Here is a 27902-nt window from a genome sequence, read left to right on the forward strand (position 1 = left end):
CAAATTCAAATTAAATTCCATGAGTCCATGTGAAAACATTTAGGCTTCTTAATATGATCTTGATTGTGTTCTGGACTGGTGAGCTGGAAGACTTTTTCCCCTTTTTTTTGAGGAAAAAATATGGAGTTCAATGATACTATGTTCACACTCAGTACCTATGTAGCCACCCTGGCAAAGGTGTGAGCTCTCTGAGAGCTTTCGGGTTTCAGTTATGTGTTTTGTAAAAACATTTTTAAAAAGGGGGGGGGGGGGTGGTAAGTTGACACATATTGCTATTGCATTCATGAATCTTGGTAGCAGCTTTGCAAACCCAGTTCAAGTACACTACATATTCTGTGACAGCAGAGTTCACACATGCATCCTTGTTTGTGTGTGTGCCTTCTTTTCTCATTAAAACTGCAGGCAAATAAGTGAATTACAGAGCATTGCATCCAAACTATTACTGCTATTCATTTCCTAATTCAAATATGCCTGCAATGATATTGGCAAGCAGATTATTTTACCCATTTAATAAGTAACGGAATAGACAGGGAGCTATCTATCCCTCGGTACAGTGCAGACTAATGCAAGCGACCTTGGGTTCGAGCCAATGCTGTCTTGTATTTGGCCTCGTCCATACCTGTGTTCCCGCTCTGAAAGCTGGGAGCCCAGGCCAATGGTAGGCATGGCTACTGTTGCCTTGGAAAGGAGACATCTTAGCAACTCCGTCTCCTCCCCTTCCCTTGATGTGACTGTGTCTATTGGCTGACCGATCTCAGTCACGCCCCCAAAGGTCACAACTTTGCTGTGACCTCCTCCAGCTTTTGCTGATCCGCTGAAAGGACTTCCATAATTTTTCTCCAGACAAGCCTGACACACAGGGGCTGGGCTAGCCTCACTGTAGATACAGTCTCAGAAATGAAGACAAACATACACACAGTAATGGACATACATGACAATGACAGTGGACAAAAGAGCAGGAGAGAAAGAAACAGGGTAGAAAAGAAATCATGAGCAACTAGAGGTGAAGGATCAGCCTGCGACAAAGGAAGGATGAGGTGGAAATGAATCGGACAGGAAGTGTGGATGAACAGACGGGATCTGAACTGATGTCGAATCAACACACTCACATACACACCAAGCATTTTTACAACTTTAAGACGCCACATTTTCCCCGATAACGACGGCTTCTCCGGGAACACAAAAAAATCTTTCTCCTATCAAATGACATCAGCATCGGGAGGAAAAACAAAGCCTAGGCAGCGCTCACAGCCAACAATCGCCTCCTTTCTCTTTCAGTCACTCACTCAGTCTCAGCAAATTCCCTACTCTTTCAATGCCTGTCAGAGAAGACTGAAGAGGACTGAAGTGCACAATAATGAGGAGAATAAACAAGCAGATGAGAACACAGGGAGCAACGGTGAAAAGGAGGGAAGGGAAACTTGGTCTGAGGAGATTAAAAGCTGCTTACAAACAAGACACTACTGACTGAGGACAGAGGAGAGCTGACGGATTATTGACATTGATGGGGAATAGTTTGAAGTTTAATAACATTTTCACCGGAGTGGGTACTCAAGTAATATCCTTAACAGACTCACAGGTCCAGTCTCTAAACAAGGGCTGCCAAGTGGGCAGGCGGCAGAGTGGCACTTTGCGTAGGACGTCATGGAGACACAGACAGCAATACACAGACCAAAGGCACTTTAACAACTCAATATGTGTTTGCTTTTGGCCTTCAGCCCACCATTAAATTTCAGTTGTGGCCCTCGTAGGAAAGAGTTTGGCACGCCTGATTTAAACATTGAATACTATCCCTCAGGTTCTGTTGATCAAGTGAGCGGAAACAATTGGAGAGTACAAAAAAATTGCTCTGCAGAACAAATCTTATATCTGTGGCCATTTAAGTTGAGGTGGGGACAAGTTGTGTAGCCGTAAACACGATACTACCAGCGACATGCGCATTCGTAGGACAGACCAGCAACAGTTACTGACATAAACTCCTTCAGCGATAGTCTGACAGGCTAACATACATCATCTCTTTTCACAGTGTTACAAAGTTATTTGCACATCTGCGGTGTGTTTCACTTAAGTAATTTTTGTAATAAATAAGAGTTAATACACATTTTTTGCCACGTGTATTCTGAACTAGCTAATCATGTGTTGGTTCCACGCCATTCCATGTCACCACCTCAAGAAAATCATCAACCTGTGGGGAAAAAATAAATGCTGCCTATTTCATAACTTTGCAGGTCAACTGAATGTGTGGGACCTAAATTTTCTGATTGGACACCAAAAAATTCATTCCCAAATGGAAAATTGTTTTTAACATGTTTTATGTACGGCACTCTGGTGCAGTGGTCAGCGCTGTTGCCTCACAGCAAGACGGTTCCGGGTTTTGAGTCCCGGCTGTTGCACGGAATCTTTCTGTGTGGAGTCTCCATGTTCTCCCTGTTCCTGTGTGGGTTCTCTCTGGTACTCCAGCTTCCTCCCACAGTCCAAAGACATCAAGAGGGGACGAGGCTGATTGATACTCTAAATTGACTGTAGGTGTGGCTGTGAGAGCCAGTGGTTGTCTGTCTGTATGTGTTGGCTCTGCCATGGACTGGCAACCTGTCCAGGGTGAACCCCGCCTCTCACCTGAAGGCTGCTGGGATAGGCTCCACCCCCACCACCCTTAACAAGATAAGCAGAAGAAAATGGATGGATGGATGGATGGAAATTATATATCGTCACCCTATTAAAATAAAGGCCTAAGTCATGATTTCAAGTTTTTGGGAAAACACAAAACATGCACCCAAATGCAAAGCACCCTCTTGACATCGGCCATTGTCCATCGGGCATAAAGAGCGTGAGCCATCCGCTGCCCCAAGCACCAATGTGTCTCTGGAAAACAATTACTTTGTCCAGCTTGGTAGGAAGTATTGTGGGTACTATGGTGCAAGTGATGAGGTGATGGACATGATCTGGGAGCCATCCCCTGCGCCGAGTACCAATGTTTCTTTGGAAAACAATTATTTTGCCAGGCGTGGCTTGAACTATGATGCCATGGAGGACTCAGTCCAGAGCCCAACCCCTGTCCCAATGATCAGTCTTGAAGACAATTATTTTGCCTGGCGTGGCGTGAACTGCGGTGCCAGGCAGAAAAAGGTCTGGAGGCCAACCCCTGAATTCTCCCACTACCGGGGAGTTTGCAGAATTTTTTCCAAGACCGATCCTGAAGCTCTGTGCGGGAAACACAGAGCAAAGTTTTACAAGAAAGCTCGTGCTGTTCCCTACACAAAAAATTGTGACACTGATGTGACGAGGGATCCCAGCGCCCCCTGTGAGATACATCGCCGCACCATTAGGTAGCAGGATGATAGGGTCCTCTACTTGAAGTCATGCGGCACCAGAGGAAACCCTTGTGACACCAATGCCAGGGAAGATGGAGTCCTGAAGAGGCTGTATTGTGGCATCCTAAAGGAGATATTTTGTGGAGCCTTATACAGCAAACATCATGCCGCCCATTATCAGAGGAACCACAGCACCAAGGAAACAATCATGGCAGTGATGACAGGGAGGATCAGGGTGTCCTCCTCACCACCACCTTTAAACCTTGAAATAAACTTTAAAAAGCTTTAAGTGTAGAATGTTTTTTTAAACCATTTTTCCCCTTAATTTCCATTTGTTCAACTGTGATTTATTTGAATTAAAAAACTGCCTGCTGGATTTAAATTGACTGAGACTCTCTTTCTGCATGCAAGTTGAAAGTTATGCCAATAAATAACACAAGTATTTATTGAAATAACAACTGCTCATTGGATGCAAATTTTGCTATGTACATTCAATGCAATGTTTTTGATAAACCTTTGGCTACGATTTATTGATATGGTGGCAACAATTGTTTCCAAATCTCAAAAAGCAGCTATTGGCTGTCTGAATAGTAGCCAGACATCGCTAGATGACATCAGCAATTAATTTGCATAAGAATGAATTACTTATAATGGACTTTAAGTGGCTTATATACGTTAAGACCTGCAAATGAACTTTTTCTGTTGGGGGTTTGGGGTTGACCAGGGACACTCTGATGGACCCTGTTGCTCATTTATCTAATTCTTCAGGTTAAAATGGAGTCATAGTTCTGGGCTTCCTACTGAAGCAGCTGCCAGAAATTTCCACAAAAACTACGATGGCACCTTGGCCAATCAGTGCTGGGATTGTGCCTGTAATGAGTTCCCCTGCAATAACCAAGTGAATGACTCATAACGCCACTGTGTCCTCATGTGAAAAATCAGTTGCAGTACCTTTTTAATCCAATAGGAGGACCAGCCAAGCTGAGTAGGTTGTGCCCGTTTTGATGAGGGAGAGTGACTTCCACACAGAGCAGATTCTTTGGTCTCGATCTCAAATACTACTCGACTAACAAAGGAGCAACGCGAGGATCAATATTGGTTCAGCATTTCTATCCCGCTCTGAGCTGAAAGACCAAAGCGGGCCGAAAAGCCATGCTGAGTGCCACTTTTCTGCTGGACAGGTAATGTTTTCCAACTAACATTAGCAATTGTTAGCAACTTTAGCCTCTGACAGGTTCATGTTGTTTTTGTTAGTGTGTGACAACATCACCAAATTTATCGCAAGGAGACTTAAGGAGCAAAGTTAGAGGATGAGCTTCATTTCTGAAAAGGCCTGTCACTGACAAAATGTAGGGGCCATGGGATATTCTCGCTGGCGTCCAAGCAACCATCTGGCATCCAGAAATCCCCAGATGTGGTAGAAGATCTCTGATGTCTGCTATTGCGAAACTATGTCCTTAAATGTCTTCCTTAGCGGACAGGATTTGTTATAATATGACAAATGTTTGTCTTGTATGTGGATTTGATTGCGGACTCAACTGGATGCCATCAACCCAATCATATTCACTCTTTTGTTTTCACTATATGGGTTGTAACTTCATTTCTGCTGTCATCACCCTCATAAAACTAAAACTGGAGGCACACACACTGTAGATTCTCTCATCAGCTCTGAAGCAAACACTCACTTACACACCACACACACACTTGACATACAATAGTGTTGAAGAACTTTAAATTCTATGTGTGCAGAACAAAGAGTGTGTGTTGGGCACCTGGGTTCAGTCATCCTGAGTTTTTCCCACTTCTGCTTATCTGCCTGGCTCATGGAGGCAGAAACAAAGCTCATTGGTCCATCCCTGTGAGGGCGTGGCCTACTCTGAGCCCGCCTACGAGCCAGGTCATCCTTCTGCTTATTAGGTATGGCCTTAACCTTTGCCTCTTCTTCCTCCTCATCTTCCTCTTCCTCCCTGCGGTGAAGGGTGGGGTTTAGAAAGGGGTTGTCTCTGCGTGTAATGATGTCAGGGACTTGTTCCTTCTCACTGTCCATCACCAAGGTGGTAATATAACGTCACACCGCACACGTTAGACATCCAAGTGAAACAAATGCACACGCGAAGCGACAAGTGACCACAACACCCAGAGAAAGAAAATAGGAGATAATATTTAGTTGTAAATTAAGAGGAAATTGATGGAAAGTATAAACTCTCTCTCTCTCTCTCTCACACCCACATCCACACCCACACACACACACACACACACACACACACACACACACAGGGGTCTAACCTGATCTCCCTCTCCTGCAGTGTTTGCTGAGAGGCTCGTCTAATGCCCTCCCAGCGTTCCCGGTCTTTGTTGCTACACACAGGTGGGGGGACAAACTGATGCACGTTGGATGTGACAGGACCGCGTTGAGCTCGTCTGGATGCCAGGTCATCTTTGCAAACATCAGGAACTTTCTGCTTCTCTGCTTCCCCCTCCCCATCCGAGGAGGAATCCCACACTGATTTCTGAGCATTCAAAAAGTCATTATCGCGGCGAAGGATGATGTTCGGAGATGGTGACCTCGCTTCTTTTTCCTCCACCATTGGAGGGCTGGGGTTAGAGATGGGATTGCATAGGAAGGTCATTTCAGGGATACTTTAAAATCCACCGAGCCATGTTTGAGAGCAGAGGTAGTGACGTGCAAAGATTAGACTTGGTATGCACCTATGACAATTACTAATTACTTGCAGTTAAATTCAAATCCATGATTGTGACTCATTTTCAACACACCAGCACCAAAGTAGTGGCTCAGACAGATGACATTGATGGAAACCTGTTAGTCACATCTGAATACCAACAACTGCTCATCATGAATGAACCAGACTGACGCAACCAAGCAGGTACATCAAGCTAACCACCAGCATGACTGAGGCACACCAGAACATATCACAAACAACTTTTCCATTACAACATTTTCGTTAGTGAACACGACCACAACTGTCCAACCACAATGACAGCAGATCTCATGCGGTTCCTCTCAGACCTGCTATAGCGAACAGCAGCAGGCAGAACTTTAATTCCTGCCTTCTCCAGCTTTTGCCGCTTCCTCTGTTCCAGCAGTTCCTGGGCCACCTTCTGCTCTTCATGTTTGAGTTTTCCTCCATTGTTCTCAGGTGCCCAGGTGACAGTCTTTGGGGTTTTGTTATGTTGTTTTTTGCTCTCAGTCTGCTCTGGAGTAGCTTGAGGGTGACTGGGGAATGGTGTGTGATGGCAGGGAAAGGTTAGGGAAAGGCTCCTCCCGCGTGGTTTACGTCTTCCTTCTGCTCGTTTTTTACCGTCACATTGCTTAAGGATACCGTTATTAAAAAATAAATCAAAAGTAAGTACAAAGTTAGTCATTACCTCCTCTGCTCTCCTTCTTCTGCGTGGGGTTTTCGCCGTGTACTTAGGATGTAGGAACTGGCATTGCTTCGGTTGGGAAGAAACTGGTTAAAGGGAATGGAGCTTCTTGATTCACTGCTGGCAGTCCGTCTGGCCAGCATGTCATCCTTCCGCACATCTGGCTTCCTGCCAGGGGCGTCAGCCTCTGAGTCGCTGCCTCGCCCTGGGCATCAAAGTGCGATGGAGCATAAAAGGGGAAAAGGGGGGGGGGGGTTACAAAGTAAGCTCTTAATTGGACCTCGCATGCTTATCTCTGCAAACACTACGGAGTTGTTAAGGCTTACAGTACGTCTCCCTCAATGTGTGTGTGTTTTTTTAACTAAATCAAGATCTCTGCAAAGTCATTCCAAGGTAAGTACATGTTAACAGATTAAAATGATTACTAACCACAATAACGATGCAAAACATGCTTTAATGTTACAGCAACACCATCTCAATCGGGCACACTGATCACTGTTTGTTAGGTTTCTCAGAGGGTGTACTTTTCTGTGACCTGCAGGACCGAATGAGTCTATTCACGGCTCTGCTATAGTGTTTTTCTTGTCACCTTCTTCCTCACATATAATACTGTCAACATACACAAACAGGATGTCTGTGATGTCCCCCTTCAAACACACACTCAGACAGGATGTTGACCTCGGTGAGTATTTCCCAGGTTCAGTTCCCTAATGACCGCTACTGAGACCAACAGCTGCTGCATCTGGGACCCACACACACACGCACACACAGGCTGGGACTGACATGTTCAGCTGTTGTCCACAGCCGGCCTGACTGGCCACAACATACCACAGTTAAAGCCCCTACATGCTACAGACTATTTATGGAGGAGCGGTTTTGTGCTGTTGCTGCTTTAAAGAAATCTTGCGACAGTTTGTAAAATATCTTGACTTGCTTACTTTCTTAGAATAAGGATTGACTGCTCACAGGTCCACCCGTTAGCTAATAGGCTACTGCTAGGAAACAACCAGCGTGTTTTTTGGGTTTTTTTTTTTTTTTTTTTAAATTAAGACCCAAAGCAACAGGTTTACGTTCCCAACTTGAAAGTGACATGTCAGCACCAACCGTCACTGTTGCCTCGATTCACCACATCAGGAGAGGGGCTGTGCTGTGAGCGCGAGCCAAAGGAGTCCAGGCTGTTAAATACCAACAAACACACAAGGAAACACTGAGTTTCAAATCTTAACAACAAAATTCAAGCACAGGAAATTCACTTTGTGTGCATCAGTATTTCCATTCTGATATGATATAGTCCCATAGTGTGTGTGTTCACATGCGCTTGCACGTGTGTTGACAGACGTCCCTCACCTGTCAAGGGAGTTGTCCCGAGTGTGTCTCGGTGGAGAGAGAGACTCGCTCCTCTCAGAGTCCCAGCAGTCATAGCCGCTGTCTCTCACACTGCGCTTCTGGGAACTGTCCCCTCCTTCCTCACTTTCCTGCACACACACATACACATTAAACTTTTCATGATAGCTACAGCTTTGTTAATATCAATAGAAAGTGAATGCTAGTGCTTGTTCTAATAATTCAGAATGTTTGAATGAGATGACTGTCGCAACACCGATTCTCTTTAGAGACAAGTTTTCCTCTCCAATCAAATGACACTGGCGAGTGTTTTTAGAATCTGACATGAGACAGCCGATCTCCTCCATGTCGTAACAATTCACAGAGGCTCCATGTATTATTTTGCACAACAGATGATAAGTGAGATATGAAATACAATAAAATGATGTTCGTGACAGCAGATTTCTCTCACCACATGTCTTAGGTTGAGCTGCTGATGGTATTAATTCAGAAGCTTTCAGTTCAGATTTGAGAAGAGTTGAGTACAAAATGTCCAGGATGATTATCGCCTCTGCCAACAAGATAATATGATCCCCAGTGTGTTTGTTAATTTTGCACAGCTCAACGAAAGGAGGTCCAGCTACGCAAAAATAATAAGCACAGTATCTAAAAAAACTTTTGGACAGAATTAAATTTTGGTGGAAAGATAGGTAATATTAAACGGAACGAGTAATTTACTTTTTGGAGTTAATCTGGATCGAATTGTTGATCCTGGATTCTGAAGACTGCTTGAAGACAATGGCAGGATAAAGATTTTAGCAAAATTTCTGTTCATAGTCCGATTTGTATCAGATTTTTTTTGGCGATGTGTCATTCAAAATAAATTTGTTGGCAGGTGGAGATGAATATTATAAAACATTTTTTCAGATATTTGGTTTATATCATGTATCCATGAAGCCTCCTTGGCATAGGTGAATGAAAAGCAAACAAGAAGAAGTTTGGATCTGGCATGAAAGAAAAAACTGGACTTCTAACTGATATGAAACATTAAAGCATCAAGCTTCTTTCCTCAACCCCATCCCTTTTCTCTATCTTTGCCTGAGATAGAAAGAGAACAAAACAAAGAATGTGTTTGTCTCCTGGTGTGTCCCTCCTGCACCCCAACAAAAACAGGAAACCAACATATCCATCCCCCGCACCTCCTCCCAGCCACTATCAATCTCCCAGTCTCTGCTTTGTCCTTCCCACTTTGTTCACTCACCACCCTCATTTGTGCCAGCAGCCCTTCAAACTCCTTGAGGTTGAGTGTCGGGCCGCTGTAGGAGGCACAGCCGCTGGCAGCTTTCCCCAGCCAGAACACTGTGTTCAGCACCTGAGACAGAGCCACACAGGGATTTAGTGTAGATTTATAGCTAGTATATTTAGAGATGCTAAACACAATGACATTCAACATCATGCAAAAAAATACCAAACAATAACTCACATTTTTAAGTTTGCGGCTGCAGTCAGAGTCCCTGATGAGACAAAGTGTGTTAATGTCATGTGATTCAATACCTAAGTACTGGGACATTAACAGGAATAAAAATGGCCGTTTACTTGAGGTTGGCTCGTATGGAAGTGTCTTGTAAGTCCCCAGGGTCAAACAGCTGGGAGCCCTTCAGGCCCAACTCCTCACAGCCCCGCAAGAAGACTGATAGATTGTCCTAGAGAAGACAAGGCAGCCAAGACAATGTTTAACTCTGTGAGGAATAGGCTGGTTCCCAGTCATACTGGGGAGGGTCCTCTTACCAGCCCGGCGATGGGGGTGGGTAATCGGTTGATCTTCTTGACCAGGCCTGGTTTGATTGCACTCAGCAGCCTGCGTGGAGGAGGGGAGCAGCAGAGATTTACTCAATGTTAGGGGTTCATGTAGATTGTTGCTGCTACTTGACGATGTCATAGGCTTACTCGCATAACAGGATGCCGTTCTCTAATGCACTGCGGAAGTCCTTGTCTCCGAAGCTCTTCCCTGTCACCGCCTGAGGAAAGAGGACAGGAAGAAAAAGGTATAACAGAACTGGAGACTAACTCCATCTGCAAGAAGAGAATTCATCACAAATCAATTCATCTCACTAAAAATGTCAGAGGTTACCCAAGACGCTAAATTGAGAATTTGCTAACCTCCGAAATACAAATAAATTCAAACAACAATGATGAAAAGTAGCAAATTCTCACATTTGAGAGGCCCAAATTGAAGACATATTTAAATAGAATTTGTTGTTCCAGGACCAGCTGGAAAGAGATTAAGTTTGTTTGAAGAGATTTATGTCCTTTGGTTTTAAAGTCCAAGATCGGGCAACTTGAAACATCACATTTCTTTAGAAATAAAAGAACTGTGTCACAATATTCCTAAAAAAACAAGGCTGAGGGAAGGAAACAGAGCAGAACGTAGGAAAAGAGACATGACACACTGTTTACAGCAGACTGAAGCATGATTTGAAACCCTATCATGACATCATAACACAGAACAGATGCAACCTCGTGTGAGGTGGCACAAGGGAGTGCAGCTCTGATTCCCAAAGGCTTCCCTGTGATCCACTTTGGCTTGTACTTCAATTATTCCTCACCTTGGTGAGACGCATCTGTCTCATCAATACATGTACAGTATACATAGGATGTTGTCCCGCCCGAGGTGTACACGTGTTCACATGCACTAAGTTTTCTGTACTCTATTAAGAGAATAAATAAAGCTTGGCTAATTAACTAGCTCAGAGGTTGATGCGCATGCCGGAGTAGGAGGGAAAGCTGCTGCTCTTCTCATGCGCATCCTGAAAATGTGAAAATCTCTATGTAAAACAAGAAATAGCCGGGAGCTGGACAGTTAACAAAAAATGTAGGCCTACCATTGAGAATTGATTAACCATTTAGGTCAGCTATGTGGTTCTGGTTTCTCCAGAGGGAAGATGTGGTGCTTTTCTCTCTTTTGTTTTTGTACATTTGTGGCATTTGGCTCATCAGACAACACACACACTTTAAAGATATCACTTTGAGCTTTCATCAAATATTCATTTTTAACATATTTAGGAATTAATTGAACTGAGCAGTCCAAAAATATACAGATGAAGCCATCATGCCAACCCAAATATAATCACTGTAAAAAGATAAATATAAATTTATTGGATTGAGCCTCTGTGTCCCTGACAGAGGAACCTGCTGCTGCCCGCTTCACCCTTCCCCCAACATTTTGCTTCAGTAGAAACCAAATTAGAGTGACGCCAGGGCACTAACACACTGCTCTGTGTCCTCATTCCCTTTTTCTCAAAGTGCACCCACACACACATCTCTGATTTTAATGCAAGGTTCATATCTTCCCAGAACTGCACCAGTAATTCTCTAACCTACAGTAAAATTTGCAGCTTTCTTGTACTGACAGGAATGAATCAGGAAACAACAGTGACATACTATACAACACCAACCCACACACACACACACACACACACACACACACGGTGAAGGTGTTGTGTAACCAGCGGCCAAAGATGAGTGGAAATGTAGAGAGGTTTGACTGATGCCTGTTTAGACGTCTAATCCAGATTAGCACAGATTACAGTGAGCATCCAAACTGAACTGTTCACTGCAGCCACTCCCTCTCTCACTCTCTCCGTGCTCATGTGTAAGATCCTGTCAATAGACATTTAATCACATTCTCAGCATGTCAGAAGACCACAAACACTTTATCAACTCCAGGTTAAATATGTTGCCCTGACAAATTATTTTCAGTGTTCTTCATCTTGTCTTCCTCTGCTTTTCTCTTTAGATCTCTGTGTTCTGTCTTGTAAAATGTATGATTTATTGCTATTTCTGTGCTTGTAACACATGCATCAAAGGAAAACACACACACAGACACACACAACTGCGAGCAGCTTATTGTTTTTCGTTACGTAAGAGATGACCAGATGTTTCCCATTGGTATCCCCTTCTTTTTCTTGTCTTTCATCATTCTTCTGTCCTACGTTTATTAAGGTTCGTCTCCGCGTCTTTTAAACATTTACAACATGCTCCTGCATTATTTACTCACCGGCGAGAGCAGTGGAGTGAAGGCAAGCAGGACTACTGTGTTTGGGATCGCACTTCTGTTCAACTGTGTAGGATGCAGTACACAGACAGCGAGCGTGGGGTGGAGGTAGTTAAACATGGGTTAGCGGTCGAGTAATTATTACAAACTGAACCACAGCAAGTAGCGACTGATTTTCGCTCTTATTTTATCACAGGGTCAATAAGGGCCATGACATTTGTGCCAGAGTGTTTGTTTCAAAAGGAGAAATAAAGTGTGTAAGTGAGAATGTGGCTGTTAAGAGAGCATTCAGGTCTGCCACAAAAAACGAGCAAAAGGTCTTGAGGGTATTTCAGCGCCAGCAACAGTAATTCGACCCTCTCTCGCTCCCTCCCAGCCCTCATGGTGGATTGCTCTGCTTACCCTCGGTGAATGGCAGCAGCAGCAGCAGCAGCAGCAGCAGCAGCAGCAGCAGCTACCATTTAAACCCTGAGGTGGGAGTGAGTGTGAAGGGGGTAGAGGAGAAGCAGAAGTAGGCCAAAGTACACTTGATTTTTATTTTAACAACTGCAAAAAAAGAGATGGAAGGAATGAGAGGCTAGAGAAACAGAGAGAGCGAGCAGGGAAAAAGACAGCGACGGGCTGTTAGTAGGGTTATTTCTGCCAAGCACATCATGTGCTGCAAATGCACTGAGGTGACAAAAGCCTGGATTTTACATAGCCAGACTAAAAGTGATGAGAAATCTGTTCCGCGCGACGATGATGCTGCTGCAGCTTAGTTGTCGTTTATATGTGGCGTGGGACAGTCAGGCAGTCTCCTGAGCTGAACTTAATCCTGATTTGTGCTCTCATATATTATGTTTAGATGTGAACCACATGGTTACTGTTAGCATCTGTTTCTCTGAAAAAAACCTGAAAACACCCCTGATGGCTATGTTATAATCCTAAAAGACTCTTCTGACCACCACCAGAGCATAATCTAAAATAAATGTGTTGTACTTGTTCCCAAAACTTTGCCAGAACTTTTATGTCTTTTGCAGGGTTTTTATGACAGAACATTAATAAACAGTGAATAAAATGATGGAGAGCAACATTTTGGTTCATGTTGTCCAGATTGAGCAACATCGTATGTCATGTCAAGAGAATTTTCTGACAAGCAATCCTAACTTGGGATCCAGACTAAATAGATCTTTTCATATTTGGAGGATTCTTTGCTGAGTATGAAAATATCTTCAGACCAACTGAAAGTATTAGTACAAGACCTTCTGGGCTTTTTGAAGACTGACAGGTATTTGTTTTTCAAAAAAACAAAAAAAAGAAAGAGAGAAAGATGCTCAACTATCTGTGTGTGTACCTCCAATGTAACTCGTCGTGACCTTGCTGTATGAGATGGAGATGAGGAGTATTTGAGCCCAACTGTGACGCAAAGACTACTGAGGAACACAGGCGTCTTTATCTGCGTTGTTGCATAAGCATTAGCTTTGTTATAGTGTGGTAAAGTACCGAAGGGAAGACAATAGAGACGAGGCAGGAGGGACAGACAGAGCGTTAACGTCATAATCCAGATGTCTAGTAGGTTTAAAAATGAGTTTAATCTGCACGAGAGCAATTAATCAGACTGGAATCTACACTAGACAGCTGCTGACAAGTGATAGCTGGTCAAAATAAGGAACTACACCTTTCCTTTGCTGTAATTCCAGAACTGTTAGAAAGTACCTATAGTACATCATAAAGTATTTCAGTGGAATAAAGTTGTTACTGTTGTATAGTATTGTAGCATTTCTGTTACAACATAAAGGAAATATATAAAATGGGGTGAAATTATGTAGCACTTGTGCTCAAGCCAAGTAGTGGTACAGCAAACCTGATGGTCAACCTTTCAAACATCAATATAATCATTTCCACTACTTTACACTATACTTCATGCATGGTTGTTGCTCTTCTTGAAGCTTCATGACAAGTCATCAAATTGTTGTTAGAAAAGCAATTAAATCCTGATAAATCATCTGTACCGTATCATAAGTTTATGGGTGACAATCAAAATCATACGAATGAAAAAAAGGTCACGCCCCATGTTACAGGTTGTCTGTGGTAACAGACAAAAGCCTGAGAAATGACAGATGAAAGACATCTCTGCCAGCAGCGAGTCTGTGACACGATTATTTCACATTCATTCATACAGCATGTGATGCATGGTAGATCACCGAATCTCCACTCTCACACTTATACTCCTGCAGACACAGCTGGCTGTCTGGGACCATCAGAGTTAATCTGCCAAGGACAGCTGTGACATCTGTCACGAACAAACAAACACACGCACGCACGCATACATTCCCTCATGGCTATCTTTCGACAACATGACTTGATATCAATGAATTTCCACACTCCTTAACCACTGACTGTATTGATGGGTAGACATGGATGATGGGAGAACGGTAGCAAGGCCCTCAAGTCCTGTAGAGTGATACTTTTATCTTTTTTTAAAGTGTGATGATCATCCTGTAATTTATGGTCCCATTTTCATACCAGAGTTGATGCCACATACCCTTATACCACCGCATATACTTGTGTTCAAGCAGGCTTTTGGGAACCAGAGTAAACCTGCTAATGAAAGCTGATTGGCCTCTTCTGTACTGCCAATAGTTGAGCTTCATCTCTGTTTGTTTTGTTTCTGAGAAAAAAGTGAGCGCACACATCCATAACTTTTAATCAGGCGTTCCTTTTCAGAGATGACACCAGTAATGACCCCAGTGATTTTTTGTTCTCTTTTTTTTTTCTGATGCATTACGTTCAATTTCAAAAACATGCTGAGGAAACAGAACAGTGGAAACAATCTGTTGAGAAAAAAAACTAAGATGGCCAAAATATCAAACCTGAGGTTGAAAATGAGAGTAAACAAACCAGTAGTGGATGTCATGATAGCTTTGCCCTTTCCCTAACCTTCACCGTCACAGTTAAATACCGAGCCCCAAACCTTACCTCATACAACACGCAAGCTCAAATAAATTACAGCTCCTGTCTCCTAAGTGCATGGCTCAGCCAACCTGACTAGTTACAGTTTACAACAACCTGAAACTGGACAAAAACATAATGAGTCCTACAAGACTAAGAGAGGAGTGTTTATTCTAATGTATTTGCATAGAATATAGAAGTATTTGTATATAGTTAGTTCAACTTTGTATCTCGAATCCGAACAACACGAGTGTGTGTGCTCTTGCTGATTCACGCACATTCTTTCCTTTATTGACTTAAACTTGCTTGCTACTGTTGGTGGTGACCAGAGGTTAACTAAAGGCGGTGTGGTTTGTATTTCTCTAAGCATGTGCTGAGTTTGACATCCAGCAAGTTTAAAGCACCTTTGACCGAGAGCATCAGCTCTGAGACGGTCTATTCCGGGCTCGTCTCCTCTACAAACAGATAGATAAGTCCTGTGTGTGCCAGTCTAATTCCTGGCAGGGTCAACGTGGTGGTAGTCTACTGCTCTACTGCCCCCCCGGAAACAGTGACACCTGAGAGCTTGCATATGCCATGTTTCCATAGTGACCGGTGTCACTCAACCAGGGTGTGCCCCAGGAGTGAATGAGCACACTTTGCATACCCTTGCAGACATGTCACACATGCACACGCGCACGCGCCGTCAGAAAATGTAGCAAGTGCAGTGCAGCATGGTTAACCGTGAGCTGTGCCCACCTGTGAGAGTGTATAAATACGGCCCTAGAAATAGAGTCAGCATGACCAGTCTGAAAATAACCTGAGAATTATGAGGCGGCAAGACAACAATGCAAGAGGAACACAGAGCAAAGAGACTGCAGCAGAGATTAGGATTTAGAGGCCAAGCTCCCCTGTCTGTGCTCGCTGATGTTGCATGATCACTTAAAAGGACCAAATATCAAACCGCAACAATCCGCCAACAAACCACAACGCTGGGTATTATCACAAAGCGTGGAAGGATTTCAGGGGAATGTCTGTAAAATGATGTGGATTACAAATAACGTCTTAATTTCAAATTTAGAAATGAAGGATGTTCACGAGTGTTAATAAGTGGAACATATTTCAGTGTTTGTGACAAACTGACAGAAAAGAAACTTGGTACTTTTCAAAAAAAAGGGCATCAACCTATCCGTCCATTTATTTAGTTATGTAAATTAGAATGATCTAGTTTTGACATAAAAAATACATAATAAAACCATAAAATCCCTTGATGATGCTCATCAAGTAATCCAAGTGTGCTGAAGTCTAAATATGCCAAGCTGTTTAAAAACCATCACTGATGCCTCACTAAAAACACGGCATCATGGCTGGGAGCTCCAGGGAGGCTAAAAACATGGCGCCAGTTTTTCTAGACGAACGGACAAAAAAAAAACCTCCACCCAGCCTTTAGTCGGCATGACAGTCAGTAGATAATGACTGAAGCTTCATTGTTTTGGGTGAATTATCCCTTTAAGCTCTGACGCATTGAGCTGTTTTGAATACAGTCCTCTGCTCACCTGATGATACGTTGATTTAAAAAAATCTCTATTCATGGTCAGAAAAGCCCTGCCAGTAACTTCAAACTGGAACTGATATGTCACCCCTGGCGAGTGTGACATCATTGCGGTTTGATTGTTCCAGTTGGGTGAATAATCATCAGTGCATATGAATACCTGGAATTAGCCTAAATACGCTGTTCATGGAAAAGTGATTTTTTTTTATGAGTGCCATTAATGTTCATAATCATATTCCTGCTCTGTATATGGAGCAAGTCTGAAAAATACATTATGATCCACTTCGGTGGCCTTTCAGACTCATTTTTACCAATTTATTTCCATGAAGGTTACAGTACTTTTCCATGCCTTCGAGGCAACGTTTCATGATTATGCATTCTTTGAAACATTTGCATATTCATGAAAAAAACATGCATGATATTAAAGTATAGAAATACAAACACAAATTTCAAATTCCCCACAGTATATTTACCTAAAACTAATAATCCACTAAGTAGTATGATCCAAAATAAACATTTATTTAACTAAATTAAGGACAACCAATATAGTTCTAAGCAGATTTTACTGTATAATGGAACCACAGATGCTCTTGGTATTAATGAGGTAAAATTCCCTGACTTTTCCCAAACACCCATGCTGTAGTAATTATTCCAAATTGTCTCCAGGCCTGGAAATAGCTATTTTCAAATTGTATGAATCTTACAGTTTTATTATAAACAATGTATTAGGAAGAAAAATGTTTGATTGAAACCAACCGGCTTCAAAGCATTCTCTAATTATCAGTCTTCAGCGGTATAAATATATCTAGTTGGGACCACTTTATCCATGATAAATGATTAAATGCGGTTGTGTTGTGAAGACTTTTTTTTATTATTTTGCTATAATTGAGGCTTATGTCAGGACTGGAAGTTTATAGTAGTGTCAAATTGCTCTGTTCAGCATAACTTGTGCCTATTATGAGCTGTTGAAGGGCCTTGTGGAAAAAAAAAAAAAAAACTGCTAACGTTTGTAGCCGACCTTTTTCTGTGTACCCAGGCTAGATTCTTGGCAGGTAGCTCGGCTAAAGCTCCGCGGTGACAATAATATATAAAACAAAATAGGTCATAACGGAGCTTCACGGGCAAATCATGATTCACCGCTCATGCTTATGGAGGGAGGCGGGGTTTTTTTAGCCAACCAGATGATGGTGGAAGCGATGCAGCAAACCACAAAATGATAATCTCATCTGATGCGATCAACTGTTGGTCCAGGATAGCATCTCGTGCGTGAACGTTGGCCCGGTTTCATAACCATGGCAACCAGAATCCCCTCGCGCCTGAGGAGGGGAAAAAAAAATGTACGGGGTGGGGTGGGTGTTCCTCCTCCCTGGTGTGACGACAACAGTCTCGCCACTTAAGAAACAGGTCATAAAGTTTTTAAGGAATTAAGTTACTTTAATTTCTTATTTCATGTTAAAGATGCAGGACTTTAAGGTCATGAGTCACACGTGTGAAAACTTTTAAGGGGTTGTAACCCGACAACTGCACCACCACCCACCCCCCACCACCCCAACAGGTGACGATGCACCGGTGCTGATTTACAGTATTTATATCCCCACGCAGTCCCAGTGTGTCAAAGTACGGTTCCGTTAGCCCCCCTCTATATTACCTCTATCCATTTCTGTGCCTCTTGACAGGCTGGTTCGGGATGGTTCGGCTCCAGTGACTCCTGCTCGTCCCGCGGGGCGTTCGGGACATCTCGGCCCGCTGCCTGGCTCGCCATATCTTCGGACAGGCCGTTCAGAGAGGACCGGAGAGTCTGTCGGACGGACGGTGTTGATAAGCTCCCCCCTTCTCTTGGATGTGACGGTGCTCCCCTCTCTCCTGTCTGTCAGCCCGTTATCCTCCTCCTCCTCCTCGCTTTCAACCGACGTCCTGCTCCGACTGTGACACCGAGATGGAGAACGAGCCTCCCGAGACGATGCAACACGAACCAGGCGCTAAAAATAAAGACTCAACGGTGAAACCGCGCGAGGCTGACGCCGTTCTCTGCTGCTGCTGCCGCCGCCGCCGCTGCTGCTGCTGCTGCCGCGCCGTGCGCTGTAGGTGGCGTGAACGCGCAGGCAGGAATCTATGCGGGGGGGGGAGTCGATCGAGAGAGAGAGAGAGAGAGAGACAGAGAGAGAGAGACAGAGAGAGATGAGCGGGACTGCAAAACGTGTCCCGTTATTTCTCGGATCTCATACGTCATCTGGAGGAGGCTGTCCGGGGAGGTTTGAAAGCACCTCACCCACGTTAAGTCCACCAGAAAGACCTTGCATGCAGCAGGGACAACAGGGACACGCACCAGCCTCAGAACCCGCCTGTTTAGTTCAGTATCACCTCTTGCAGGGCCGCAGACACGAGGTCATGAAGGCTCGACGCCATATGCAGTCTTACATATTTAAGTCATATCATGACCGTCTCATTGCAGCAATAACCTATAATTTGAGCAACATTTGTATCAAAGTTTAAAAAAATGAAACACTGGGATATCACATTTATGAGAGTAGTCAAAGTAGGGCTGCTGAGGGAGGACACACGTGTCTCTACTGACCTGAGATCAGGTTTGTAAAGCCACCCGCAAAGATCAGATTGGGTCAATTAATATCTGAAAACATAAAGTCAGCTAAGGGGAACGATTACAACCCTCCATCGATTTGTTTTTTCAGAAAAATGTTTTACAATGTTAAGTTTTTAAAAGGGTACTGACATTTCTAAATGTCCAAAACATGCTGCAATTTATCACATCAGACAGATGCACTTGGTGAAAATGTATTTATGACTAGATATTCTATTTAAGGAATGATTTTTTTTCTATTCTTTCCATCCCAGTTCAGTAGTAGTAATGTGCAGGATTAGATGAAAAATGTGTGTGTGTGTGTGTGTGTGTGTTGGGGGGGAGGGGGGGGGCGGGGTTCTACTGACCAACTTGGTCCAAGGGCCCCCTGCTGGCCCTGCTTCTCCTCTTACAGGATTTTTTTTTTTTTTTTTGCCAAAAAAAATGTCAAAAGCAGGAAACCGCCGATTAAATACCTGCCAAGCCCCCTCAAACCCCCAAGTTACACAGAGTACACGTCCTCAGTGCCCCGGTAGTACGCGTCTTCCTCGGTTTACGTTTGAGGAGCACACTCCTGAGTTCCTAAGTTGCACAACACTGTTAAAGAATGATTTGATAGTTCAAATGAACCGTTTCAAAATTTTGTTAAAAAAACAGCGGGGTTTTTTTTGGGGTGGGGGGGGGGGGGGGGTTTAGAGCACAAGGAAAACTTGTTCCAGAGTCATCTCAGCAATTCTAATTCAGGGTGGGGATGTTTGTTTTTTTGAGACAGAGAGATACTGTCCAGGTAAAGTACAAATTAAAGTCTTCAAGGCAAGATGTCTGGTATTCATGTCTTCTAATAAATATGAAGACACCTTGAAGTGTTAAGTTGCTTTATTGAATTCCCACAGCGGCATCACCAGTAGAATTACAGCAACAGAATTTTTGGAAATTGCAGAAAGGTAAACAATTGGTATACAGCTTAAACATTGTACAACAACCCAACGGTTGGTATTTTCTCATCCTTCACACTAACAGTGCTACTGACCAACAGCAGTTTTTTGTTTTGTTTTTTAAACCCCATCGTAAACAAAGTGCAAACAACATTTCAATATCGGAACACATACAGTCGAAGCAAAGAATGACTAAAATCCTCTCATCCTGCAATTCAAAAAGGTAACACCTCAAAGCAAACCTGTTTAGTTTTGTTTGTCGTTTTTTTTCCCCCAGAACAAAATGTCAGTAGTAAATGTCACAACTCAAAAAGTGCTTTTGTCAGGACAATGGTGAAATTATTCCCACAGACACATTTGGGCTGTTCCGAGGAATGTCCGAGCCTTAAACTCTCAACCACATAGCAACCAGAGGCATTCAGAGAAACAGGAAAAATGTTTCCCCATTCAGGCTTTTTTGCTTTTTCATTCTCATGCTTTTTTTTTTCTCTCAGATAGTCTTACTGGCACAAAAGGTATTTAAGCATCAATATTTTACTAGGATTTCAGCACAGACACACACGGTGGAATCCACTGCTAAATTATGTCACATACAAAAAAATTTGTGCAAGCCTGTGTCAGATAGTTAGCTGAAGAAGAAAGAAAGTTTGACTGTGGGTGCGCTGGAGAAAGCTTTGTTCACGAGGAGACACGGAGGGAAATATATGTGGAAACAGTATGTGCTTTAGAGTGCATAGTGTGTGCTGATGTATGTGTACACAGGTTGCTCTGGGTGTCTAATGATAGTGTTTGCAATGTGAATGCTCCAGGACATTTTGGTTGACAGTTGGGTTCAGTGTCCTTCTTGGATCTAACAGTGGCAGAGAGCCACAGCAGAGAAACGGACTTCACCTTGCTCTCGTTCCATGAACCCACGGCACACTTTGGCTGCATCCTGCACGTATGAGACGGAATAATAGACAATTGAAGATGTTAATTCATGTGCTTGTGTCAAGTGTTAAACAGATTCGACTTTAGGTGGAAAAAAAGTTTCAATTTAGAATTATTTCTTGGCTAAATTTAAAATTATACAGTACAATTTAAAAAAAATCAATACTTTGGTTTTCACTGACATTTTTGATGAGTTCTCATATTTGCATGCAATTTTGCACTTCTCTGAGGTACTTGTCATATTAATAAATTGACTTTAAAGGTTTGCAATGCTTTAAAATATTTTTTGAGGACTGTGAATTCATAGTTTGACAGTTGGCCAAAAATATGAATAATTTTACATTTTATTTTGCCAATCCATACTCTCCAGGAGAATACGAAATGCAGAACAGAAAAGGGAATCTTGGTAGGCATGTCTACTTTTTAACTCCATGGACCAGTGTGTAACATTTAGTGACATCTAGTGGTGAAGTTGCAGATTGCAACCTCCCCTCTGTTTCCAAGCGAGCTGCAAAAAGGCTGGCTATTTAATAAAAATATACCAATTTGGCTTGAACTTCACACAACGCAGATGTTTAAGACAGCACCAACAACCACTTATTCAGAATCCCTAAAAAGGGCAATTCATTGATATCCAGTAAAAATGGAAGACAGAAAGAGCAACCAATCGTGCTAAAACTGAAAAGGTCAATATTTTGTCCATTCTGGGCAACTGCAGGTGCAAAAGCTCAGTGGAAGAGGATTCACTCCCAGTGTAGGGAGCATTCCCAGTATTCTGCTAACAAAAACATATGGAATCTCACTAAAATCATGGAATTATAAAACTTATGACACAATAATTAAAAAAAAACACCACCACCACACTGAACCCTCATGGACTTGAAAGAGCTCTGCATAACCATTTAAATGTTGAACAATTTTAGTTTGATTTCATTACTCATGCTTGTACAGCCCTCGTGCTTGTTCGATGACCTCACCATGTCAGAGGTCAGATCACATGACTCCCCAATGACTTGCATTACCACAAGCAAACAGGACCGTGTCAGATACATTAGGTTTTTACAGTCATCAACATTTTCATTTTACTTTTATAATGACACTTACAATCGAACTGGCCAGGCTCCGCAGAGAGACCAACCAGGTGTTAAAGGAAACACACTGGCAGTAAAAACGTATTGCTTCGGTTTCAACAATGATTTTGTCGCCTTTTAGAGAAGTAACCAGTGTTCTTTGCACTTCAGACCAATTTTATGAATTCATTTGGAGATATTAGACAATATGCACTAGAGTTACTGATCCCACTAAGGCACTGCAACAGCCACTCCCTAAGTACAGGACAGTGACTCATCACAGGTCACATGCATTTCGGGATTTGGCTGTTAGACTGCTGTATTTTAACCTGTTTGACATGACATGTTTAATGAATACAATTGCCATCTTTTTACATACCAATATGAAGGAGTCATCTTTGGTAGCTCCATGGTTAATGGGACCATTCATTCTCCCATCTTAAAAACAAATGATGAAATTAGGAATCCAAAATCCAGAAAAACCGAGAAAATGCAGAACAGAAGACCGTAAATAATGAGGGTGTGTTCTCACCGAATTCATGGAGCTGTCCATTTATATTGACAAAGGCAATAAAGTGGAAGTTGACTTGATCTGCTTCTGGCTGTGAAAATTGAAATACTGGATGTAAATACTTTGATTATAAGTGGAGTTAACAAAGGCCATCTCAAAATTTAGTGTAAATATACAAGCTGTCATATATCCATGATGTGATTTTATGGATAGTAGTCTTACCCTGCATTGTCCCTGTGCTGCAACCTCATTATGGGTGTCATAAATTGCCTGGTAAAGAAACATTCACAACATTTCATTCTAAAACAGCCACAAGAGCAGAGATATTTAACCAGCATATCAGAAATATTTATATAACAGTGAAAACAATCTTCTCTCTCTAATGGGTGTCGTAATCATGACACACCAGAACAGTCCAGAAGTCATTTGCTTGTGTCTAGCGCCCCCAAGTGGTTAAAACTACACAAATTTTACAGTATCTTTTGTTACATTTACGTTTTAATGCATCACAGCTTTTGTAGATCAGCCATTCAGCTACTTCAATATATCAAGCAAAATAATCCTTATCATTTATTATTAATATTTGATATCCATTTTCTATACTGCTTAAGCTTACTGCTTAACCCTCTGTTAAGGGGGAGGCCTATATCCCAGCTGACATTGGGTGAGAGGTGGGTCGCCAGTCGGTTGCAGGGCCATCAGGAGCAATTAGGGGTTCCGAATCTTGCTCAAGTATACTTCGACATGGTGAACAGGGAAAGTGATGATAAAACCTGCGACCCTTCAGTTGCTAGATGGCCACTCTACCTCTGAGCCATGCCGCCTCTATTTGATATTCAGGGATACGTATTTCACATAACAACGTTGGATGGTAACTAAAACTTACACAGCTGTAAGGAAAAAACAAAAAAATGTAATCACAATCTTTTCATAATAGAGGTTCATTGATACCATTAAGGATCCTGAGGTAAAAATGCTTTTTGTCAGTTTGTGTGTGTGCGTGTGTGTACACTGCGTACCTTATACTTCTCCAAATGCTTAGCACGGTCCTCAGCATTCATGTCTGCAGTCTCTTCTAGAAACTTCTTCAAGGTGGAGTCACTCTCTGAGCACGACGGAGCAAAATGATTTTAGTTACATATCATTCTTCATGTTGAAATACAGTAAAAGACACTTTTTAAAACATCTGCATTCTCAAATCCTCACTGAGCATACAAATTAATGGTAGTGCTTTTATACCGAAGTTCTATGGTTCTTCAGAATATTTCAGAAAGTACTACTCCTGAGAAGGAAAACTTAAACAGAGTGTGGTTCAATTTCAGTAGCTTATCATAGAAAAGCAACTGACAGAAAAACAGAGGGAGCGTCCAACTTTTGAATGTAATAATGAGAGCCACATACGTCAAACCTTAAAAAAAGAAATGCTGAGTCACTGATGAGGACCGACATTAAGCTGAATTTTAATCTCATTTACTGTCGTATCAAGTATAGTTACCAAATTGGATTTTCTTTTGGTTGTTGCCGACTGCGTGAAGTAAGGCGATGGTGCCACAGCAATTGACTGCAGTCTGCTTCAGGAAATAAAGGTCAGAGCCTCCTGTTGCCTTACCCGCCTGCTGTTGTCTAAAAGATTCATGCTGCAAAGCACACACACACGGACATGCACACACACGCAGACAGGATAGGCATTGTCATTTGACCAGGAGAACAGTGTGTGCAGCCAACTTTGAAATGTGCACATTGATTACAATCACAATTGAAAATGGCAGACTAGGGAGTTGAGGATTTACTTATCTGCTCTATAATCATTATAAGCCACAAGAGACTGGTTTGAACAGTGAGAGGGGCAAAACAACTGAGTGGTGATTTAGGAAGGGGGACTGATAACATATTATTGTTACCGATGCAACTGTTGAGTCCTGTTTTTTTCTCTTTGTGAACAAAAGCCCCAAGAATTTAAGCTTCAACAAAGCCATTCTTTCGTCTCTGTGTCAGAACAAAGTGTAGAAATGGAGAGTGATGATGAAATAGAGAGTGACAAGTCTCTGGTGGCATAGACGCGCAAATTTGACATCATTGTTTTCCATATGCAACTGTCAGAAAATCAGGCTGGAGTTACAGGAACCGATAAGCTGAGAGACATATGATTTAGATGGATTGCGCTATTTGGAGACACTACTGGTTCTCATTTCCTGTGCAACAGTAGAGGACATTGTGTATACTTTAAAGTACACAACCTTAATTTAAAAAAAAAATGATAGGGTACTTGATTAATAAAATTGTTTCAGGCCAAATATGTTTCTGAGGCAGAGGTTGGGTTGTGGTACGGTTTACTGACAGCAAAACAACCCAGTTGATGGCCTTTTTATTTTGTGGGTTCAATAAAATAAGACTTCATATCTTGTATCTCAGCTCTTTTCTAAAATCTCAGATTGGCTCTTTTTTGTCCATTAAAATATCACACAGCTCTTCCTCCCTCTTTGCCTGCCCCCCCCCCCCCAACCCCCATCTCTGTACCACCCCACCCCAGACAGATTGTATCACTGGCCCACCCCACCCTTGGTCTCAGTCTTCCCGTCAATATTATTACCTGTTGTGTAAGTGGGAAGAGCAACATCAAGGCACAACATGGTTTGGGAACGGTGGAGAGTTGATCAGCCTCCAATCCAAGCACATCCACAAAGCGCCAGCTTTCATCCACGCCTAGCTTGCTCATCATCTGAAAGGAAACAAAAAAAAAAAAAAAAAACACGCAGTCAAGAAATAAAACGACGAATCCAATGGATCTCAAACAATTAAGATCATCGTGGCGATATCTATAAATATTTCTTCTTAGCTGTTCAAAGATGCTGCGTTGTGCTGGCCCCGTCAGACCACACCCTTTAGCCTAGACACAGGGGGCAGCGCATGGAGGGATGCTGCTGCTCGTGGAATTGACCTCAACGACTCTAATGTTTGCCATGATTTAACATTTAAACTCTTGCTACACAGTGAATTTAAAAAAAAAACCAGATAATTAAATGATGAGTTACGAAGTAAATGGCTTGATAGCATAACAGCATTTAAAAAAAAAAAAAACAAAAACCCGATTTAACTAACCACGTCACTAGTTTGAGTTAGCTACTGTAAAACTTACCTGGTAGCTATGCTAGCAATATGCCGCCATTACTCAGCATTTTACGTTTGTTACCCACCTTGTTCAGCATCTGAAACGATATATAAAAAAAGAGATAAGTTGAGTTTGTCGCCTACGAATACGGATAGAAAGCAACCAGCTATTCTTTTCACCTCGGGATTTATTTCCATTGGTGTCCACTCCATTTTGTCAAGTTTTTTTTAGTGATATTTGTCCAGCTGTGTGCTCTGATTTGTCTGTTCTCACCCACTAACTGTTGGAGGAAAGTGTGCCTGTGGGTTTTATGCTACCGGACCGGCCATACCATTCCGCAGCAGACAGGGGTGAACTCAGATCAAATAAAAGCTGGTGTATACATTTCTAAATTCTTTAAACGTCAGAAGGATATTTTTGTTTTATAATTCCACTTACAGTACATTGAACTGTTGTCTGGAATGCAATTGAGGCAAGTTAACTCCGGTACAAAGAATTAGTGTAAAGTTAAATCACACCACTGAACCACATCAATCTGGTCTGGTCAGATCAAGTACGTTCTAGAAAGACAGATAAAATCATTCACGCTCCAGGTCAATAGGTGGAATTAAAAAAATTACAAAGAATTACTTATTTTTTATTACTATATATTTATATTTAACCTGTATTTAGGTTATTATCTCCATTTGTTTTGTTGCCTAAATTGGCCTGACATTTTCAAAAATATATACTTTTCATTTTAAATTGTTGGAAATATGATAGATGAATATAAATCTAAGTCTATCCATGCATGCATTTTCATCAGAGCACCCCTCCACTTAATAATGCATTTTGCCATTCAGTTACATAACTTCAATGTTCCATCTTCACCAGTACAGTGATGTACTGTATGTGCTAGTTAGACACTAAAAGGCTGCTTTCACATTCATGTGCTGAGGGGATTGAGAGGATTTCTGGGGGCTCCGTTTAAGAGTGTCACATGAAAGATTGAAAATCACCTAGCATCTCATATTCCACACTCCATATCAATAGGGGGGCAGAATATTTCGGGGGTTACAGAAGCAGGTTTATGGAAGGTTTAAGGAAGTTTGGGGTGTCCAACTGTCACATGACCCACCCCAAGGGAGTTTGCTTCAAAGGCGTTTCTATAAAGTCTTTCTAAACAGAAAACAGAAAGTTTCTGCGATGAAAGGTTCTGTTTTAACCCAAATCATGATGTATTTCACTGGCAATTAAAGTTAAGTTAAAAAAAGGGAAAATAAGTCAACACTGAGTGCAAGATAGAGTCTGAATAATCACTTTTCATTGGAAAGTTAGTGCTACTAGTGGTGTCCTTGCAAGGTATTGAAATTTTAAGTGCTGTGTCTTGCTAGTTACGATGCAACTAGTTGATAGTGCCACGATTCTGTGCAAATCCATTCTGTTGCCAAATTCAGGTGTCATATTTCTGCCAATAATTCATAAGCACATAAGACAAGATTGAGTTAAAGTTTTGTGTGGACAGAAACCTTTTCTATCATTCATTTTCAACTTGAATGACTCATCATGTAGCAAGACTCCCTACAAGGTCCATCACACGGTTTCCATCTTGCTATCATTTTCTCTCCTCTTTAATAATTAGCACATTTGTCTGTTGTCATTTTAAAATATTGTTTCATAAAGTAGATGAAGCACTTGATACATTGCTCAAAGGCCTCTCCAGGTAACATTTTTTAATTACGACACTTTATTTCTCGCGTGTATTTGCATCTCTTTTGTGCATCTACAGTGACGGCAGTAATCGTACGAAGAATACATTGAGTGAAATGAGACTGCCAAAATGCCAAGCGTTGTACTGAAGCTAGAGTGCAACATAAATGTTTTATTTATGCAGGAATGACTTTGGAATCGTGAGTTAATCAGAAGTGATGATGGACAATTCCAGGAGTTATTGATCATCCATTCCTGCAGCGAATGTGCATGTGGGAGAGAGGCTTAGAGGACCAGAGTCACAGAGAATGACTGTGAAATGATGAGGTCATAGGTCAGGGAGATATTGGTAGCTGGTGATTTCCTCTCTGTGCTGTGTTTGTGTGCCTGTTTGGTGTATTTAGGGGTGAGTTTAAAAGGGAGAAGCAACACTGATGCAGAAGTCCGGAGAAAACCAGAAGGAAGAGAAGCGAGCCTGGAATGCCATTTTTATTTCCTTTTTTTAATTTTTCAGATTGTACGCCAGAGACAAATCAAGCAGTAAAA

The 27902-nt window shown here is 42.1% G+C and overlaps 2 protein-coding genes across 12 annotated transcripts in view; both read right to left on the reverse strand.

The window, feature by feature from the left end:
- Positions 1-18656, reverse strand: part of LOC147257711 (LIM and calponin homology domains-containing protein 1-like) — a 32834-nt gene extending 14178 nt beyond the window's left edge. For 2 of the 9 annotated variants that reach the window (XM_086211813.1, XM_086211809.1), the window contains exons 1-11: positions 18183-18650; positions 9966-10036; positions 9807-9876; positions 9615-9721; positions 9502-9532; positions 9280-9390; positions 8043-8170; positions 7800-7870; positions 6699-6900; positions 5598-5906; positions 5084-5350 (exon numbers count right to left, since the gene is read on the reverse strand). In XM_086211813.1, coding sequence (XP_086067939.1) covers positions 5084-5350; positions 5598-5906; positions 6699-6900; positions 7800-7870; positions 8043-8170; positions 9280-9390; positions 9502-9532; positions 9615-9721; positions 9807-9876; positions 9966-10036; positions 18183-18296 — 1481 coding nt within the window. In that variant the 5' untranslated portion in view covers positions 18297-18650. Of the gene's footprint in view, positions 1-619; positions 878-5083; positions 5351-5597; positions 5907-6339; positions 6547-6698; positions 6901-7799; positions 7871-8042; positions 8171-9279; positions 9391-9501; positions 9533-9614; positions 9722-9806; positions 9877-9965; positions 10037-18182 lie in introns of all 9 variants that reach the window. The other 7 variants (XM_086211816.1, XM_086211815.1, XM_086211817.1 and 4 more) reach the window with 6 other exon arrangements.
- A 1277-nt stretch (positions 18657-19933) lies between these two features.
- Positions 19934-25894, reverse strand: uchl1 (ubiquitin carboxyl-terminal esterase L1 (ubiquitin thiolesterase)). 3 transcript variants are annotated; one of them, XM_086211820.1, is made up of 9 exons: positions 25847-25894; positions 25753-25764; positions 25149-25277; positions 24054-24195; positions 23578-23663; positions 22781-22828; positions 22580-22649; positions 22427-22485; positions 19934-20981 (listed from the first exon to the last, which is right to left on the reverse strand). In XM_086211820.1, the coding sequence occupies exons 1-9, from the start codon at positions 25877-25879 to the stop codon at positions 20898-20900; spliced, it is 663 nt and encodes a 220-aa protein (XP_086067946.1). In that variant the 5' UTR covers positions 25880-25894; the 3' UTR covers positions 19934-20897. The 3 variants fall into 3 exon arrangements, with proteins under 3 accessions (XP_086067946.1, XP_086067947.1, XP_086067948.1); XM_086211821.1 differs by lacking the exon at positions 25753-25764; XM_086211822.1 differs by lacking the exon at positions 25847-25894 and having other exon boundaries at positions 25695-25756.
- Between the last annotated feature and the right edge of the window lie 2008 nt (positions 25895-27902).

Source organism: Aulostomus chinensis, chromosome 8 (genome assembly GCF_037954235.1).
Source record: "Aulostomus chinensis isolate RoL2024-O1b breed Wild chromosome 8, RoL_Achi_v1.0, whole genome shotgun sequence".
Taxonomy (NCBI): Eukaryota; Metazoa; Chordata; class Actinopteri; order Syngnathiformes; family Aulostomidae; genus Aulostomus; species Aulostomus chinensis.

Coding starts and splice junctions, on each gene's coding strand:
- uchl1 (XM_086211820.1), bottom strand. CDS start 25,879: ATGGAGTGGACACCAATGGAAATAAATCCCGAG. Junction 23,664..24,053: donor CCAAAAGAAAATCCAATTTG/GTAACTATACTT, acceptor CGTCGTGCTCAG/AGAGTGACTCCACCTTGAAG. Junction 22,650..22,780: donor CAGCACAGGGACAATGCAGG/GTAAGACTACTA, acceptor CAATTTTCACAG/CCAGAAGCAGATCAAGTCAA.